This window comes from Scleropages formosus, chromosome 8 (genome assembly GCF_900964775.1).
Source record: "Scleropages formosus chromosome 8, fSclFor1.1, whole genome shotgun sequence".
NCBI classification, from domain to species: Eukaryota; Metazoa; Chordata; class Actinopteri; order Osteoglossiformes; family Osteoglossidae; genus Scleropages; species Scleropages formosus.
Genome location: NC_041813.1, coordinates 6,452,957 through 6,472,549, shown reverse-complemented (window position 1 = coordinate 6,472,549; position 19,593 = coordinate 6,452,957). Strand labels below are relative to the sequence as shown.

Below are 19,593 nucleotides of genomic sequence, written 5' to 3'. Positions count from 1 at the left end.
CTGCTGTTAGTGCTAATTCTCACAGCAGTAAGAGACATATGAACAACCTTTTCATCAAAAAGGAAACTGACAGTGTGCTTATGTGCATTTTTCAAGGAACCTTTTAATGTTAGCATTTTTACAGGTACTACTATTTGACTTCTTCAGTCCAGCAGGATAGTCATCTAGGTAGCAGAAAAAGTTTAACAAGTCTTCTTTAAACATGCTAAAAAATGTAGTAAAAAATTATATAACTCTTACCTTGATACTGTACTCAAAGTTAAGCTCATTATTACCATTCTAAGCTGCAGACTAGGAAATGTTGTGAGATATGTGACCTAAAATGTTTTTGTTTTCCACATTAGCAAGGGCTACAATGTGCTAGAAAGTCACTAAAAGAGGCTTATTCCTGGCTATGAAGTTATCTAGCGTGGAGTACTCTGAAAGCGGTTAAAAATAGCTTTCCCTGTACCAAATGATACAGCACAAAAACACTTGCCCTTGCATTGGTAAGTTATTTAAGATTCAAGGTGCCTCCTACCACCTATTCTCAACCCTAAGCCCCTGGCAACATCACCATGGGCAGTAAACACACTCGGCAGGGGAGGTGGTACTTACATCTGGATACTCTTTTACAGGCACGTAAAGTTTTTCTTGTAGCTGCACGATTGGTCCCACAGCGTCCGGTAGCTCTGAGCTCTTCTTCTCCGTGCTGCCATTTAGCGTGTCGTTGTACATATCTTTCCGTACCCTGCTGATCTCTGCAACAGAGAACACACCGATCAGTTAGCTCTGTCATCGTGTCTCATATGGGCTTTCGTAGCTGGGCTGGTAGTACCCATGTAGAACCAAGGCTGCCTTGGCAGCTGCACGGCCCACATGTGAAAATCTGCTTCACTCCTCCGAGCGCAGACTTTGGGAGTGTCCCACGGACATCTATAAAGGGATCTGCTATGTGCCACACTTTGGATGTTACTTCCCCAATCACACACCAGCAGCCTTACATAAACGAAAGGTTTTACAAGCTGAGCGCTTACGAAGCGCGTTATTGAGACTGTTTACCATCAAGCGATGAGCCACATTAAGATATCAATCAAACCGGCAAACAAGTGCTCACCAAACTGTGGTTGTGCTATGCCAATAATACAGGAGTTGGAGAGATTCTTTGTCTGTGACAGCTATGCAGTGACATTCAGACATAATATGCAGAATTTTTTGGACTTTGTTGAGTTAAAAAGGGGCTGTGGGCAGTATGAAAGAGCAACACACATCAAGGCTCCGTCCTGACGAGGGTGTCATATAACCCCAGTATAACCCCAATATACCCTTTACATAGTATTGCCTGCGGGGCTTTTTCAAAAAACTCACAGTTACAACAACAGCAAATTCCCCGCTAGAGCTGTGCTGAACTCCAGCAAGAAACCCCCCAAAAAGTTCCTCCCCTAAAGCAGCGTATGGGGAACGAAAAGTGCAGCGCTTGTCTACACCAGCCGCATGTGAGCCCAGGCGTAAAATGTCAAGGCAGAGGACAGATAACAGCAATAATTACACATGATCCAATCAGTTAATGGAAAGGTAACAACTCCCTGCTTCTTAAACCAATGGGACTCGTCCCCAAGGACGGACAGATAGACAGAGTGAGAGAGAGAGAAAAAAGGCAGATAAATGGCTCTAATAAGGTGGGAATGATAATTAAAACCACCAACTTCGTTAATATTTCATAAAAGACATTAAGTATCCCAGTCCCTCACTGCTGCTCCTTCTGCTGCTGTGCAATATGTAATTCTATTAGTGGTGAATAAATTCTCTGATGCAGTTCTCAGGGGCAAACCAAGGAGGAGCCGGAGATGTAATTACAGTGAAGACTCCTTGGCCCCCTACCTGCATGCAAACCCACAGCAGGCCTGCGCTGACCCCGCTAATCCTCCCAGGCGGAATTGCCCAGGTTCAACACACGTCTACACACGGATAGATCCGCACACACTCATTTGGACCAGCGCTTCATCAGTCAAAGGGAATGAACCCCAGGGAGAAGCAACATACATGTACCGCTCTGGTTAAGCGGGCATTATGTGTTAATGAGGACAACACAGATTTTGCAGTTTACTGCTGAGCAATCAGTTGCATCGTTTTCCAACATCCCCCGCAATGCTTTGCCATCCTCTCCCAGATGACATATAGTGTTAATCAAATTAATTAATAACCAACAGAATATTAAAAAAGCCATATGTGTCACGTCCACTCCCACAACGCAACTGACAGCACCCGATGATGCTCCTGCACCTGACTGATCACTCACCCTTTAAAAGACCCTCCTCAGTTCCCATATCTTTGCGGAATCTCGTCAGGGACAACCACCCTTCTTCGTGATGCTTCGCTCACACGTTTCGCTAACTCTCAGTTCACGTTCTCCGGTTTTCGACTCCTCGCTTCGTTTCCCAACCACGTCCACGAATCCTCGTTCCTGTCCTGTTCGCCGATCGACTGACCCTTTGCTTGTCCCCGACACCGAGAACTTGCCTCTTCCCTCGACTCCGGATGAACGATGCTGCACTTGGGTCCAGCCATCCCGGCTCCCTATGTTTCGCATGACAATATGCGAGCAAGAGGCCGAAAATTCAAACGTTTAACAAAAATGTGTCAATAACAATGATAAACAAAACAATAAATACAATACAATAGATTGTATTCACGTCTGCAGTTATGTCTCTCTTTCTCCTAATGTAAAGCACAAATTGTATTTTCTATGAAATGTACGTCGCTTTGGAGAAAAGCATCTGCTAAATGAATAAATGTAAATGTAAATATAAATGTAGATTATTTAAGCTGATTCTCAAGCCTTGTCATTTTTCATGGGAAAGAAGCTGTCCTCCTTTTTTACTGGGAGTTACAGGGTTGGTCGTCCATCAGATTAAGAACATCTTATAAGTATTTTAAAATGTAGTGTGAGTGATGTTAAATTATTTAGCTGCTTAGCAAATGTTCTCATCCAAAACAGTTCACACAGCGCTGTATTTTCGCACAAAGCACGCTATTCACTGAAATAGTCTGGGTTCTATTCCTTCCAAAAAATGCAACACTAGGCAAGTCCTTGGGACTTAAACCTCAACCATTCCGGTCACACACAAACCTTTTTTCACGTATAAGCACGTGTCAGAACTACCGTGCTGTGACCATAGTGAGATCTTTACTAGGGTATTTTCAGTGGAGTCAGAACCGGACCAGACTAACTCGCCTACAGAATGCCGGGAATCCGTTACATTAAGGATATTACCATGTACAGACTCAGACTCACTTCATACGCATTTGGCAAATGAGCTAATGAAATTAAATGTAGCTGGGTTTAATGTCTTAATGGTTCACTTTCAAGGAGATTCCTTGCCCAAGTACTGTCCAGTAGTCTGACTGAGCCCCAATTCGGAGGATGATTAAACTGTCATGGGGTGATTTATGGACAACGTTTTTACAGCGTTTTAACAGCATTTTTAGTGATTTGTCAGCTTTCTAGACCTCAGAATTCAATCATTTTCCAGGGTGCAGTGGCCTGAAGGGCTGTTCTGGACGCACCACTGAGCATACCAAACGCACCTACATGCACACACCTACCCCTATACGTGCATGTATGTGAACATCTATACGTCTGGTCAACACACACACACACACACACACACACACACACACACACACACAGCTATATATCTACAAACCTGCACATATACATTGATACAGCTATACATACCCACATACATACATTCATACACAGACCCATACACCTTCAGTATATGGACACAAAAATGTATACAACTTTCAAAAAGGCAACAAACAGAGTTATGCACCTATACCTATGTAATAGTCTATAGTAAATGCATTTTAAAAGACATAATGACAGTAGACGCATTCCACAAAGAAGGAGGCGATATACATGTTCATAGACACTGAGATGGTACACATGCTCTCTCCTAGAAATTGACAGTAGGAGATTACAAACAGAAATTCTTACAAACATTCACAAAAACAAAGAAAATACATGACCACACAAGGAAGAGAAAGACTCTTCGGGAACTTATACACTGAGAGAAGATAGGGCAGGCCCTCAGATGTTTTACACTAAGACTTATCTGTCATAAAATGAGGAACCTGATAAAAAAAGGAAAAATATTAAAACCAATACATACAGTACACACAGTATAAATGCAGTATCCATGTGTATCCGTGTGTGTGCATATACACACACACAAATACAGAGATGACGCAAAGCACGGAATCAGGCAGAGGCATCCCAAGTCCCCAGTCAGTCCTACAGAGGGGACATGAGGTTTGCTCAGTGGAATGATATCACATCTGAATGCCACTGCAGGCTTAGAATTTCATTTAATAAGCAGGAGCACATGGTTGCATATGAGTTGCGCCGTCAAAAATGGCTGCTTAGTTATACTTTCAGCAGAGCATACACAATAAATGTGCCTCTCCGTGTGTCTCCGGGAGGACAACTTTGTGGTCCTCTCCTCAGTGTGGTTACCATGGTCTCTGTCCTTGACAGCGCTGCTGCCTGCCACTGCTTTGGGTGCAGAGGAGCTGCTGTCAGCGCAAGCTGTGCTGACTGGTATGGTACGGTCTGTTTTTGGTGGTTTGTATGCATAGTAAGACTCTCTGAGCTGCACATCGAGGTGAACAATGGACAACATTTTTAAAATGTAAAAAAATGTTGCTTACAGACAAGTATATCATATAATCAATAAAAAGCAAATTATATTATTCTTCAAGACAATATTGTATTCTTAGCTTAAAGGAAGAGAAACACTTCAGGATAAATTCAGATTAAACAAGATCTCTGTTAAATGATTCCACCGAAACAATTTGCTTACAATCCATTACAGCCGTTTTTGATGCAGAAACACTTTCTGTAAAGCATGGTGCTCGCGTTCGAAACAGTTTGAATAAAATTGCATAGCAATGTCGTAATGCCTAATTTAGCCAAATGACAGAAGGATGCTTGATATCTCGATCTGACATTTTTCTCCCAGTTTCAAGTGCTAACCAATTGTTATGTCCTCCCCTCAAAGCATGACTCCCAAATCAGCTCAGGATGGGTGAACACAGTGACACACCTCCTCCTGTGTGCATGCTGACAGCGACCTTCTTCTTTTCACTCTGCAGGCCGCAGGTTTCATTGCTGGAGATCACACTGCACTCATTCCAAGTGCAGTCCTGTCGGAACTGACTGCAGGCATCACAATGAGGAGCAAAGGGGGGGAAATGCCAGGTGCCGCACCCACCACCTAGCATGGTTGTTGGGGTCTCAAACCACTGATGCGCCACACAGTGTTTAACCCGCACAGTTCGTTTTGGACATATGTAGAGTAGTGGTTAGCCCTGTCGCCTTGTAATTGAAAGACCTGGTTTTGAATATCAATTCCTGCCGTACATCCCTTGAGCAAGAGCTGCTCCAGTAAAAGGAACTACCCAACTGTATATATGGGCCAATCATTCTAAGTAGCTTAGAATGTGAACTTTAAATTGTAAGCCACTTTGTGTAGAGAGGTGTCACTTAAAGTAATAAATATTTCATAATAAAAATTAAAGAGCAGTGCTGTGAAAATGAATTAAACATTTATTTGACCGACACTTTATAAATGACTCCATCCTTTCAAATGTCCTGAAGTCTTGTGTTCTTCATGTTGGAGTTTCCACCTGTGTCCAAAGAAGGGCATTGCACTAACACTTTAAAAAGACATACTACCAGGATCCCCGATATACAAGAGAAGTGCATATTGAGACAGAGACAGAGAAAGAGAAGGGGGGAAGGAGAGAGGGAAGGAGAACCATCTCACTAACACCCTCCTGCGTTTGTAATTACAGAGCCCTGCAAGGGGCGGCCACACTGAAAGTGAAGGTTCAGCCAGGGGGACACAGGCGAGGTCTCAAACAGAGACGCCATCTGGGCTTCTGCCTCCCGCAGAATTAGAATCCCATTCCACCCACCTCTCTCCACTCTTTACAACCAGTCATTGGAACTAGACTTTTTCCCAATCTGTTTTAACATCACTTTTGTCCATCTTTCATTTTTGGTCTTGCCTTCACGTCTCTTACATTATTTTCTTTTATTTTTCTCTTGCATTGCTTTACATTTGCAATAAGACAAGCACGGGGATAATTGCGACAAAAATGTAGATGTGTCCAGCTCTGCACCCATCACCTAATACTGAGCACTGGCACCCAGAGAGTATGAGGGACCATCCATCAGTGACAAGCAACAGGCCACTGGGAGCCACTGGACATGGAGCAATGTCTAAAGTCCTCTGGTGGAGCCCTAAAACCAAACAAAGCCCGAGGGGGCTGTGAAGGAATAGCCTTTAAGCAGACACAGTGAAAAGGTTTCTAAACACTAAACTGCTGTTTACAGCAAAACACTGCTCATTCCCAAAATGTACTCAAAATCTAACTATTGCAGTCACTTATAGTGCAAGTGTATATTCAGAAAAATAATACATGGGACAGTAGAACACACACTGTTGTGCCAGCTTTCATTTTTTTCCTTTCAATATAGTGGGGCTCAACATTAATGTACATCAACAATCTGTCAGTGGAATGACAAATGGCACTGGGAATATCTATTTAGCCTTCTTAGCTGGGTGTTGTCACTTGTGCTGCTATAGGAGGAATCCAGCTGTGTGCAGGGGAAAAAAATAACAATGTCACCAAAACGCCTATCTGATGCCACCACTAAAGGGGCTGAAATGAGCTGGGACACTCAAGCAATGAAAATCCCCATTACGGGATGAGAGTAGGGAGGGGAGGCTCTCTCCGATCTCTCTGCGTCGGCTGTCTCTGGCTCAGGCCCACTTCAATTAGCTCAATGTGCCAGGATAGCGAGCTAACAGAGCCAATTCAATATTTATAAAAACATGCACGACTCTTTCCGTATGAGCAGCTCTATGCGTTCGGAGAAATGCGCCCAACAACCTTCGTCATGTGGTTTTCGGTATAATCTAAATGCAACAGGACTGTTGGCCGAAAATACTGCAAAACACACACACGCGCACACACACAGACACACTACATACAAGCAGATGGATGAATGACTCCCATGGAAAGAGCTGACGCATGATCTGGAGTGGCCCATGAAAAAGTCTGCAATTGAAAAAAATGGCAATAAACAATAACAAAAATAAAAATTCTACTTCTACAACCATTAAATGCTAAGAAGCAAAGGTGGTAGCCATTTTCCCGACACTGGCCTCATCTTAACCACACTGCAACTTATTAGATCACCAACACACAAAGAGAAAACTGATATAGCACATACACAAATACACACAAACTCCCACATACATGCACAAACACACATCCGTATTCACTGTTCTATAGACTTGCAGTGCTGATGTTGTTAGCACAACAAACAGATACACACACACACAAACATTTTCTGAACCGCTTGTCCCATTTTGGGGTCGCGGGGAGCCAGAGCCTAACTTGGCAACACAGGGCGTAAGGCTGGAGGGGGAGGGGACACACCCAGGACGGGACGCCAGTCTGTCGCAAGGCACCCCAAGAGGGACTCAAACCCCAGCCCCACCGGAGAGCAGGACCTGGTCCAACCCACTGCGCCACCGCGCCCCCCTGCACAGATATACGTAACAATGCAAATTTAGATAAAATGAATTAATTTGGTCTCAGAATCAGGTATTATAGGTGCAATGAAAACCAAATTTTAAAAAAGTGTCTAGAGTGCGCCACGAATTCACATATCAAAAAGGGAATTTTTTTAATTAACGCGAGTGTGTTTTTATTGAGTTCGTAATGACTGGGAACAAAAACAGCAGGTGTACTTCAGTAATTGTATTGATGATGCTATTCCAGTAGAGATTTAGGTCATCATATTCCCAGGTTCAAAGATCTGTAAGTACTTACAGTATGTGCATTTTTACAGAAGAGCAAAATAACTGCAGAAGTTCAATTAAAATCTACTACTATTTGATCCCTGAATGTTAAAGCAAATCCTGAAAGTATAACAGACTCAAAAGACCAAAAAGCTATTCCATATTTTTCTCCGAATCCACAAACATTCACAGAACCATTAAAATCAAGCACACAGTTATCAGTCAAAGAACAGACACTTTTTTTAATGCAAGCTTAAGAATATTTGCTGAGATATGGATCCAGCTCCTTAGCTGGCAGATACATGTTGAGTAGCATTACTGAGCTTTGTGAAACAGTGGCTCCTTCACTGTACACCAGTGTGATTGCAAAGGCGGCACCTTCAGCTGAGCACTCCATGTTGCCTGTTCAATTTTTTGACCAAATGCAACCTGGAAGGTATCAGGGTTTCCTCTATGTTAACAATATTCCATCTGCAGTGTGCGAAGTGTATGAAATGTACATGTTTATGTATGTCTGGACGTGTACGTTCTTGAGTGCATGAATGCATGTAAAATGTATTTATATCTGTATTTAGGTGTGTACAAATTCTGCGTATGCACGCCAGTCTGTGCTCACAGTGAACACATTTACGTTTTTAAAGGTGTTTGTATGGGGGTGTTTCTATTTGTTTTTGTTCATGCTTGTAGCTGTTCATGCATGTCTGTAAGTGAATGACTGTGTGTGTGTGTGTGTGTGTGTGTGTGTGTGTGTGTGTGTGTGTGTGTGTGTGTGTGCGTGCGTGCATGGGTGTGTCTTTGTGAATTTGTATGTGGGCATGTGCATATATGTACATGCTTCCTCCAGAGTTGCTGACACAAAGGAAACACTGATTTTCCTCGGCAGTCGCTAATGTGCGGTCATGATGGTGTTCTGCCACGCTGCTCTATGGAGGGGAGCTCGGACCCCTGGCCCTCTTCTGCCATATGGACCGTGGTGCCACAGAGCCTTGAATACCAGGCACCCCGCAGGCCGCCTGCTGTCGCCACAGGGCCGCCCAGAGCCCTTCTGCACGTGGCCCACCATGCCTCGGAGGGCTGTCATTAAACACCAACCGTCTGCGGTCAACACATCACAGCTACCTGCGCTGGAGTGTTACACAGTCTGGCAGCCGTCTACAGCATTTCACATTTTCAAAAGACAATAAAAGCAAAAGAAAAAGCCTTTTTACATTAGCGTGGGTGCTTCAGCTGACAGGTGGATACCGACAGTTCAGAAAATGCACTAAGGGGCTGTGATTTATCTTTTGTGCTTCAGCTTATGACCTTAAAGAAAACATATGCCTTCTGATGGAAACAGTCCGATATTGGATCAGACAAATGGAGTGCAGAATGCAGCTCTGCAACAGAATACGCGACAGACAAAACAAGGCTTGGTGAGGTATTTCCCCACGAAATGCGATGCACACATGCTCCAAGTCACGAGTCAGAGTTAGCAAGTTAATGGTTCAATGCTCCAAAAGGAGTGGCTGCAAATGTCACATATTTTTAAAAGCCCTCCCTCCACCAAATGAATAGCACACCAACAACTGCTCCTCACGCAGCATTTCCAAGGCTTTGGAGAGTTTCTCCAACGCATGATGAAACGTGATGTTTCGGATGGGATGGAAGCAAGAGACAGGCCATTAAGTACATTAGCAGTTACAATTTTGATAGCTCAGTCCCATCGGAAACATTTCATAAGGAGCGCTCACTTGACCTGTGACCTGCGGACTGCACATCTAACACAGACAACGCTAAGGAACAAGTAGCACTAACACAGTGTGTGAAAGAGCGATACTGTGTCTTGCAACATTAACAGCACATTGTGAAAATACTTCCTGTATTTTACGAAGCCGACTTATTTCCTCAAAACTCGCTTCAACCAGGTTGTTAGTATTTTAAGAGCTCAGTTGTTATTCTCCCCCCGACAGATGGACAGGCATGCTACACAAGCATGTGTAACAGATTATTGTTATTATTTTGTTACTTAGCTCAGTGATTCCCAAACTGTTCATTCTGCCACCGGCTCACCTGATTCAGTTACTCAGTTCACCGCAAGCCACATATTACTACAATGATGTGCTCTTGTGGTAAAACGGAAAAAAGATACGACTGAGCGTCTCCGAGGAGAAACCTGCGAACTTCTGACATTTTGACCCAAGGACTCATACAGTTTTTACCTATGTGTACAATGGGGTAGTTGCAGCGGAACAATTCAGGCTAAGTATCTTGCTCAAAGATATTTACAGTAGGATCCCCTTCTGGGACTCAATCCAGCAACCTTCAGGTTACAAGTCTGCCCTTAAACACTACGCAGCCTGCTGCAGGTAGAATAGAAAATGAGGCACTTAACAGTAAAGGTATAAGGAAGTAGTTTATGGCATTGAAAGGATTACATTACACCTGGTAGGGATTCTGAAGTCTTAGACAGGGTCTGCTATCTGTGCAGATTTTGCATGTTTTAGCAGCAGCACGGATTCTGCTTTCAAGCATCAAATCCAAAGGGAACAGCTTTGCCTTACAGTAAAAAGCTGCACTTCAACCGCAACCAAAACAGCAAGGCAGAAACTAAAAACAAACCACATCAAAATGTTTCAATACTGTATATCTGCTAGTTTCTATAGCCTAATTTTGACAGTAACATATGTGCAAACATTATCCTGTATATCAAAATTTCCCAACAAATCATCAGAGAAATGAGGAGTTGGTTGTGACTGTACTTTGACATCAGTCTGACCCTTGTGATGAACTTTGACACGGAGGGCGTCCACTGGGAATCAGTCTGCTGGCGGCCTTTTGCCCCATTTTGACCCCAATGAATGGCTGAAACCAAACTGAGGAACTGAATGTGAACAGTGTGTCTCCTTTGTAGAACTGTTAGCCTGCAGTGACCTCTCTGCGAGCCCTGTGAACCTCGAACCCTACGTGACACTACTGAGAGCCGCTGTCCTATATGACTCCAACCTTTCCCCAATCGTTCCATTCAATCATATAAGTAATTTTTTAAGTATGTTTGTTGAGAATTGCAGGTAATATAATCATACCGGTCAACATAATAGAATTATGCAATATTATGATAAAATACAGCTGATCGTTACTAAAGTCTTGCCTTTAACTGAACAAGCAACTCCACCGGACCCAACGATCAAGTAAAATCAAGTAATGAACAAAGAAAAAGGGCAAAAGAGCCAATGTAGCATTTCCCAAACCTCCCAGCAGCAACGAGGCCCCAGGGTTCCCTCCTGCCAAGGAAAAAGCACCAAGAAATGTGTTCATCCTCTTTTTGAATTTCAATTCAGCAGAGCTCCCACGTTCGGTCGTAACTGTACTTCTTACAGCTTGATTCACAGGGTGTAGACCACTCCTCCAGTTTCCAATCCCTTCCTCTTAAGGTTATGAGATGGGGAAAAGAATTACGATATAACACAGGGACAAGATCCAACTTAATTCTGGACAAATTGACTTTGGCTACCAATCCCCATCCCTCCCCTCCCTACTTTAGTTCTGAATTAATTAATTACTTCAATTACGTGATGAATGGAGCTACTTAGCCTGATTATAGGAGGAAACGGATGGATTTTCTTGGTCCCTTAAGGCCTTAAGTAAAAGTACGGTGTACTTGGAATCAGTCTCACCTTTTAAACCCTTAAAACTATAGCACGATGCTGTCTTCCAGATTCTCTGCAATAGCACTGCGTCCATGACCGCCTCCCACCTGACTGAAGCATGACTGCGGGTATGTCTAAACCCAAGCTCCGGGCACATCAAAATGTCATGGCTCATCCTGGTATACCGACAGGTTCAAGGGGCCATATCGCACAGTATAAGGATCCTTTTTATTCCTTAGTGGAAGAGACCCCACATAGGAAAAGGTGAATGCCGTCATGCCCCACCGAGGGCAGGAGTTAAATGGTCTCTCTTACAAACAGGAGGCCTTCAGTGCCCAGTGGAGCCGAGATAAATACACATAGGTGTCACAGACAACCTCTGCCTCACGTCCCTGCAGGTATTGTCAGCTTCCTGCATTGCGAGGAAGAGGTCCCCTGATTCTGAAGCAGCTCCCATATTCTGATCGTCAAACCGAGGACTGCCTGTATATCAAACTCAAGCGACTAAGAGGAGAATAAAAAGAATAATTTGAGAGAAAAAGCGCGGTACCCTGTGTTTCATTGTCTTTCAAACATCCTATTCTGTTCTATTACTGTGCACCCTGCAGCACCCGTCGCTCTCTGACACCTCCGCTCTCCATCACCCTCTGGGATCATATGCTGTTATTTCAGACACCCTGCTGTCACTCCCACTGTCCTGCCATTCACCCCATCCCACCCCACCCCCTCACCCTCCCCGTTTTGTCTAGATAAGAGCTTGCCGTGTCACTTTTGTGCCTTCTCTGATTAAATTTATCACCTTTGCTGCCAGGAAAAAATGCGCCTTTGCGTGGCTTGCAGCTTCAGCAGTGAGGACACCACATTCCTTAGCACAAATGGTGGTGCAGACACCACAAATCAGTCACTGCGATCTCACACGTGCTCATGTTCTGCTAGCACCTATCCAGGGCCACTCTATGGGTCGCCGTCGTTCACCCCTCCCCCAGCGGACCTTCACACTCAGAGCTGGCCTATGACGACACCTTGGCTGAGCTCCCACTGGGGAGAAGCATCAAAATGACCTCATCAAGCTGACAAACAACTGTCCTCCCCCAACCCACAGCTCACAACCCGCAAACCTAGAAACACAAAACACACACACAAACACACACACACACACACACACACACACACACACACACACACACACACGCAACTTTTACACATGTAACAATCATCACTGTGATCTGCAGGCCCAGTTATGGACAGTGACTCCTGTCCCTGAGGTCTGGGGTTTGGGATTATTCTCCCGCACAAAGGTTCTGCCTCTTTTGTGTGACCACACAAAGGCCTCTCATTGGGAGCTGTGAGCCGTGCAACTGCAGTGTTAGCTGGCTCTGTCCCAGAACACAGCAGTAGGGTGGTCACAGAACTGCCTGGACAAACTTATCCTATTCAAATCCTGTCCATGCAGCACCATGGAAAGCCACCTTGCTCAAGGTGTAAAATGAGACACTTGTGTCTTCACAGGAAAGGTGCTCTGATCTTTGTAGTCAGTAGCCTTCATTTTCCTGCTGGGTGAGCAGAATGACCGTGTGAGCTGTGACAATTATACTTCTGCGCAATGTCTGACAACCAATACCGGGCACACTGAAGGAGGGAACATAAATGCAGTCCCACAAACACACCCATTCCCATCAAACTTCTATTATAATATAAGGACATCTCAAAAGGTTCTATAGTCACGTACCTGGTGAGACTGTGATTGTCATTGATAATTCATTCTAAGCTCTGGCTTATTTATTATTATTTTCCTTATAGACATGAGACCAGCAGGCAGAGAATAATAGAGTGTAAGTGAATACACCAGCTAGAAGCTTCATGTATGATCAACTCCGCGCCCCAGCCCAAGCTGTTGGCCATATTTTATCCCGCCGTTAGGCAGAGTAGCGCTGAGCTCTGCAGAAGCAAAATGATTTAGAGCAGGTCGGCGCAGCCAGCGGAGCACGGATATGGCAATGCCGCGTGCCAGGCCTCCCCACATTGCCGAGATGTGGTATTAAAACTCCTCCATGGAGATTTAGAACTTCCTCTGAGCCGGAGTCGTTGGGGGCGTCGGATTCATCCCAACACTTGCAAAGAAGATGCTGCAGCAGCTGAACCATTCAGTAAAACCCTTACTCATTAATTCAGCAGAGGCTTTTAACCAGAACGATTAAAAGGGCCATGATGGCAATGTATAAATATAACATAATGTGCAGCGCAGTTTCTGTTTATCAAGACAATCAGCCCAGTGGGGAAATCTTCCTATTAAACTCTGCTTTGTTAGCGAAAAAAAAAAATACTTTCCCTTTGCCTGTCACTCTCCGGATCCATCCCTTGCAGGCTTGTCTGAAAAACACAATATGTCTCAGTCCCTTCTGTATAACACCACATTTTATTAAAATAAAGTCACAGATCACTTTGTGTTTCCCAACAAAACGAAAGGTCTGTGGAGGTCAACATTTAGTATAATACTGTACAGTTATGACAGTACTTAACTTTTATTAAGTTTATTATTTTTTATTAATTGTACTGCTGTTGCCAATGTCCTTTTTCCATGATTTCTGCACTGCAGCCTGACATCATACAATCCCAGAAGCACACACTATATGAATTAGTACATTATAGTAACGTAAGAAGCAAGTTATACATATTAAATTTCCGCCTCCCATGCAGCTACTCATATAATTCTTTCATACACAACACACAGAGATAAAAGTAATACAGTCACAGCAACTCATATTTAAAGCAAGACTGCACTTTAAAGAAATGTGCTATGGTCAATTCACTGCCAACCTTTCATATCTTAAAGAATATTTCTTTACGGTTAAGAAGATGAATATGAGCACCCAGACAGCCATTAATAAGTACAATTCTTTTCAATGTCTGAAGGTAAAAGGAAGTTATGAAGGAGAGACGAATCTATGAAGGGGTACTGAATGAAGCTAGATCAGGGTCTAGTCCTGATTTACAGTTGAATTACAGCAAAACCCAATGGACTAATGATCCCACAGCTTTAAATTAACCAGTAAATTCCCATAACTTAAAGAAATCATTACAACTGAAACAATTCTCACCTTCTGTAATTTAAAATGGCAGCTTAACCCAAACATGGCACACTAAACAGCCAGTTTTGATAGAAGTAAAGGAAGATGGGACATAGAATTGTAACGGAATAATAACTTATGTGTAGCTAAAACAAAGAAACTATGACTTCCACCCGTGTTCTCAATTGGTGGATGCACTCTTCATCTCATGCTCGTGACAATGAACACAAGAGAAAGACAGAAAGGCCAAAAAACACAAAACTGCACACACACATACACACACACAAACACAAACACAAATAGTGGTCTGGGGAGGACTAGTAGGCACTGCAGACCTCAGCTGTAAAAGCATTTCTTTGGTGTTGTTCCATATTACAGCTCAAAGCCTGGACAGACCCGGGCCAGACAGTGGAAGTGAAACCATTGTCTCTGGCTCTCTGTGATCTGGACGTAAAGGAAGCAGAATGAACACCCGCTGATCTGACACCGTGACTTTCTTAAAACTTTATAAAGCCCCCTATCTCTACCCAGGAAAAAAACTCACAAACATGGGCCTTTATGTGTCCATATGGGCCTGTAAAAGGACATGCCCACACACACACACACACACACACACACACGCACACACAGTACACAGTTAGAGAATCCTCCTACAGAACTGTGTTTTCTCTAACATAAGGCCAACCCACACAGTTTCGCCTCTTTTGTCTGTCACCGCTGACTACAGCGCAACTATCTATTTGTACAGATTCTGCCATGATTTCCCTAAAACCCAGGCTACAACAGGCGACACTGCTACAACACACTTACTCACATTGCTTTGTTTTCACACAACAGACTCTCTTTATTTTCAGGGCCGCTTCTGTGGAACACGGAAAGTATTAGAGGAGCCCAGAAAGGGGAAGCGAAAAATGCAAGTTCTGTCAAGCTGTTTTCACCAGTATGCCTTCTCTGTATACAGCAAGAAAACAGAACCAACTAGAGGTGTATTTTGACCTAACAGTTAATACTGAGTTCAATAGCTCCAGAACACCTATGAACAATCATTTCCTGCGGGGGAAATCAGCAATTCATCATTTTCGTTCATAAAAAAAAAGTCAGCAAAAAAATAAACAGTGTAAAATGTATCCAAACAGGAGAACAAACAGCAACTGTGCAATAGGTCCATGAATCATGTGCTAAATTTTGAATTGCGCTGACATGGATTTTTAGTAAGCCCTGCGAGTGTGTAAGCATGTGAACAGTGGATTGCTATATCACTCACTGTGTGTGTGCGGTGCTGCATGTGACTGTGTGAAAGGACCAGGGGTCTCCAGTTCCCCAGTGTACGTGAAACATGCAGACTAGCAGAGGGTCTCATAAACACTGTCTTGTTCGTCATCAGATGCAGCTCGCTCTGGGAATTTCAACACAGATGACAGATTTCGAACAGGTCGTGAGTGGGAATGAAGATGCAGCGTAAATGAAGGATGTCCATGGTTCGGCACCATCCTGGTTGCTGCTCTATTAACGGCATTCCCAGCTTCGACATTCAACACAGCTCCAGAATGGCAGGTCTTGTTCTTCATTTGCTTCTTAATTGGAACTGTATTATTCACACAGGAACAGAGCATTGTTTCTGCAAACCAGGACACAGGGATGCTCACTACCTCTGCTTCTGCCCTCATGGCGAGGAATAATTAAGTGTCCCACCACAAGCCCCAACCGCCAACTCAGCAACACTCCACCACAAGAAAAGAGCTGCATTTGTTTTTGTCATAACGTAAAATTTTTTTTAGCTTTTTAAATATTTCAACTTCAACACAAAGCACCAGTGCACATCTGAAGTGTTCAGAAGTGACTTACAGCAAAAACTGACAAACCGTGCGACTTTGAATTACACACTTACATGAATACTAAAACACAAATTTTAAAATACTTTTATGACTTGAAGCAAGGAGTAAAAGTCTGCTTTTTAAGTCACCCTAGTGCGTATCCATTCTTCATGTTCATAATAGCAGGAACGCAAACCGAGTTGAGAAAGGCCCCATTGCCTCATTGTCCCCTTTCCCCCTGGATCCCCATCTGCAGTTATAATGGAGAGATTCAACCCCACCTTGTTACTACACACTTACTCCCCATGGCAGTCTCCCCACTGTTACTTATGACTTATTTTATCAGGGTTGTTCCCTGCACAAACACTTCACCGAAATGCTGAAAGTTTGCCCGGGGCAAAGACGACAGAGACAACTTTGGTAGCCGTGTGAACGATGCTTCCTGAATTTGAATTTGAAGGCGCTATCATGCCACGGGATCTTGAGAAATATCATCTGCATTCCTTTACTGGATTGGCAGCACATGAGAAACGGCATTTGTCATATTTCTTCAGTCCTTGGTGGATCTTAACCACAAGCAGAGCACGGCCAACAATTGCACCACTTAATATATCATTTAATAAGGAATCCTTTGAAGTCATCTGCAGGGAAAGGGTTAAGGTGCAGATTGCAATTGTCCATTATCTTTAAAGAGAAACATTTAGGAATGAGCTGCTGGGAGCCCCCTGGCGCTTAGTGCAGCTTCTCCCACTGAAGATCCCTGGTTCCTGCACCTGGAGGATATGAGGGGCATTGAGGCAAAATCATTGGGGCATCAGGCACAATCAGGAAGGTATCCAGGGCACCAGGCGAGAATCCGGAGGGCACTAGGGTGCATGAAGGAAGAGTAAGGCAGCATCAGGGGGGCATAAAGCTAGAATGAGGGGGGTATCAATCTGCATCAAGCAAAATTATGGCGCATAAGGGGAGAATCGGGGGGGGATTAAGATAGAATAAGAGGGGCGTTGGGGAAGCTCTTAACCACTGTGCAGGTCAGGATGAACCGCCTGCTGCAGGCCAGCAGGGTTGGACAGGACACTCTTACCGGACAAGTTTTCCTCAGAAACACACTCACGGACGATCTTACACGCAGAAACCAACTTGTCTCTACATGCTGCAAGTTCAGCTGAAATACTGTCGCCATTCTGGAGACAAACTCAAATCTAAAGTTTATATCAGTTAATAAAATGAGGAGAAACACATAGGTTTAAGCAGCTCTCAGAGCTCTGCCACATGTTGACATTAAAGTAAATTGTGTTCCCAATAACTGTAAACGATGTAAAAAAAAAACACATTACATGACATACTGGAAATATATTAATTTTACAGTTATTATATATATATATATATATATAAAATTGTCTTTGATTAATTCTATTGACTTTCTATATTCTGTGGGAGTACAGGGTATTATCAATAATATTTATATCACTTGCTTCTAAGATAAAGCCCATACATTTTTTGGTACGTTTGGCTCTAATTTAAAAATCAATACTGATCAATTCAAGTTTATTTATTCATTCGAACCCAACTAGGCGGAGTTGATATTTTTTTCCGACGGACAACGAGATGTATCACACTTGTAGACAGACAACGAATAGAAAAAAGTAATCTTAGAGAAGGATTTTCAAAAAATATTTCATTATCTGTGTGCCTCAAAGATTTTATGAATGAATGGGCACAATTTCGGTTTTAGTCGCGTCAGCGTGTCGCCAGGCTCGGTCAGGTCAGTTCGTGCTCCGTGTCGACACGAGGACTGACTGGCCACCGCGAAACAAACGGACCCCCTGAACTTCACACGTATTCGGCGCACACGGCAGTGTTTTCCGGTAACGGGAAAAATACATTTTTAATGAGCAGGGCACGAAACGAGCCCTAAACGCCGACTGTCACCGTCGCGCGTCTCTGCAGAAGCGAAGGCGACACACAGTCAGCTGCCCCCCCCCAGAAGCACGCAGTCCGTCGGCGCGCTCGCGACCTCGCAACGACGACGGCGCCTCGCGAGCGCCGCCGGCTCGCAGCCCTCGCGCCGTTCGCGCCTCACCTTCATCCAGCAGGCGCTCGAGGTGGTTGAAAATCCCGCAGAAGTTGGGCAGGCTGCTCATCAGCTTCTTGTCGTTCATGAGCTGCATCAGATAGTCTGGGGTCGGCTTCGGCTTGTCTTTCGTTTCCATTTCCCCAACCATATTCCAAAAAATTACGCGACCCCAAATAAAACCAAAAAGGAAAAAATAAATAATTTGTCGTATAAATTAATAAATACAATATAAAAATAGAGTTAAAAAAAAAAACAACAACGCTGCGCGACGCCCTCCCCAGGCGCTGTGCTGTTCGCTCCGGCCAACGCAGCGAGCCGCTCTGCCTCCCAGTGCCGCTCAGCTCTCGGGCACAACACGCACTGCAATTCTGTTCCTTCCTCTGTCAGCTCTTCCAAGGAAACAAGAACGAAAATAAAGAAAAGGAGAGAACGAAAAGGGGGGAAGAGGTAGTTTCTTCTCGTTACGTCTGCCCTTATAATTCCACAAGTTACACTCAGAACGACAGATTAAACTCCCGAGCTTCTTTTTACTGTTTGATTTTTCAGTATCTTCTGCTTCTTCGCAACGCTTCTCGTAAAGCCGTCGGAGTGTGTCCCTTTTCCCCAGAGTTCCCCAAGCTGACAGTGTGTGTGCAGCCTGCGTGCGCGCGCGAGCTCGAAGCGTCCGCTCCTCCCGTCTCTCGCGCGCAATAACGGAGCTTTTCAATGAGGCTGGTGGCTCGTCGCGCTCCAACCGTCTCGCTCTGCTTTGCCTGGGCTCGAGGCCCGTCACATGATCAGACGGCACGGCAGAAAGCTCTGCGAGTCGGGACCGCGCGCGCGGCACAGCCCGATGTGGGAGGACGGACACGCACGCACACACACGCGCGCGCACATACACACACACACACACAGAGTATGAATGGAAATTTCTTCCAAGTTTGACGTCACTTTTCACTTTTCGAAGTAATTTAAGCAACCTGTGACGTCATCATTTTATTACCTTATGGCTATTTTCGAAAAAAAAATAGACAAATTACCAACATCATGTCATCGCTATTTGCAAAAGTCTTTGTTATTAACAATAAATAATTGAAGTATGGGATATTTTTAGCATAACATGTCCAGTTCAGAAACATATGTACTGAGAAAAACAGTTTACAATTTGCT

The 19,593-nt window shown here is 44.0% G+C and overlaps 1 protein-coding gene across 7 annotated transcripts in view; it reads right to left on the bottom strand.

Annotated features, from left to right (window-relative positions):
• Nucleotides 1-19,277, bottom strand: part of qkib (QKI, KH domain containing, RNA binding b) — a 65,103-nt gene extending 45,826 nt beyond the window's left edge. For all 7 annotated transcript variants that reach the window (XR_001964821.2, XR_001964822.2, XM_018724900.2 and 4 more), the window contains exons 1-2: nucleotides 18,451-19,277; nucleotides 598-740 (exon numbers count right to left, since the gene is read on the bottom strand). Coding sequence is in view for 5 of the 7 variants with exons in the window: in XM_018724900.2 (XP_018580416.1) it covers nucleotides 598-740; nucleotides 18,451-18,592 (285 nt within the window). In the remaining 2 variants the exon portion in view is untranslated. The remainder of the gene's footprint in view (nucleotides 1-597; nucleotides 741-18,450) is intronic.
• Nucleotides 19,278-19,593: the final 316 nt, after the last annotated feature.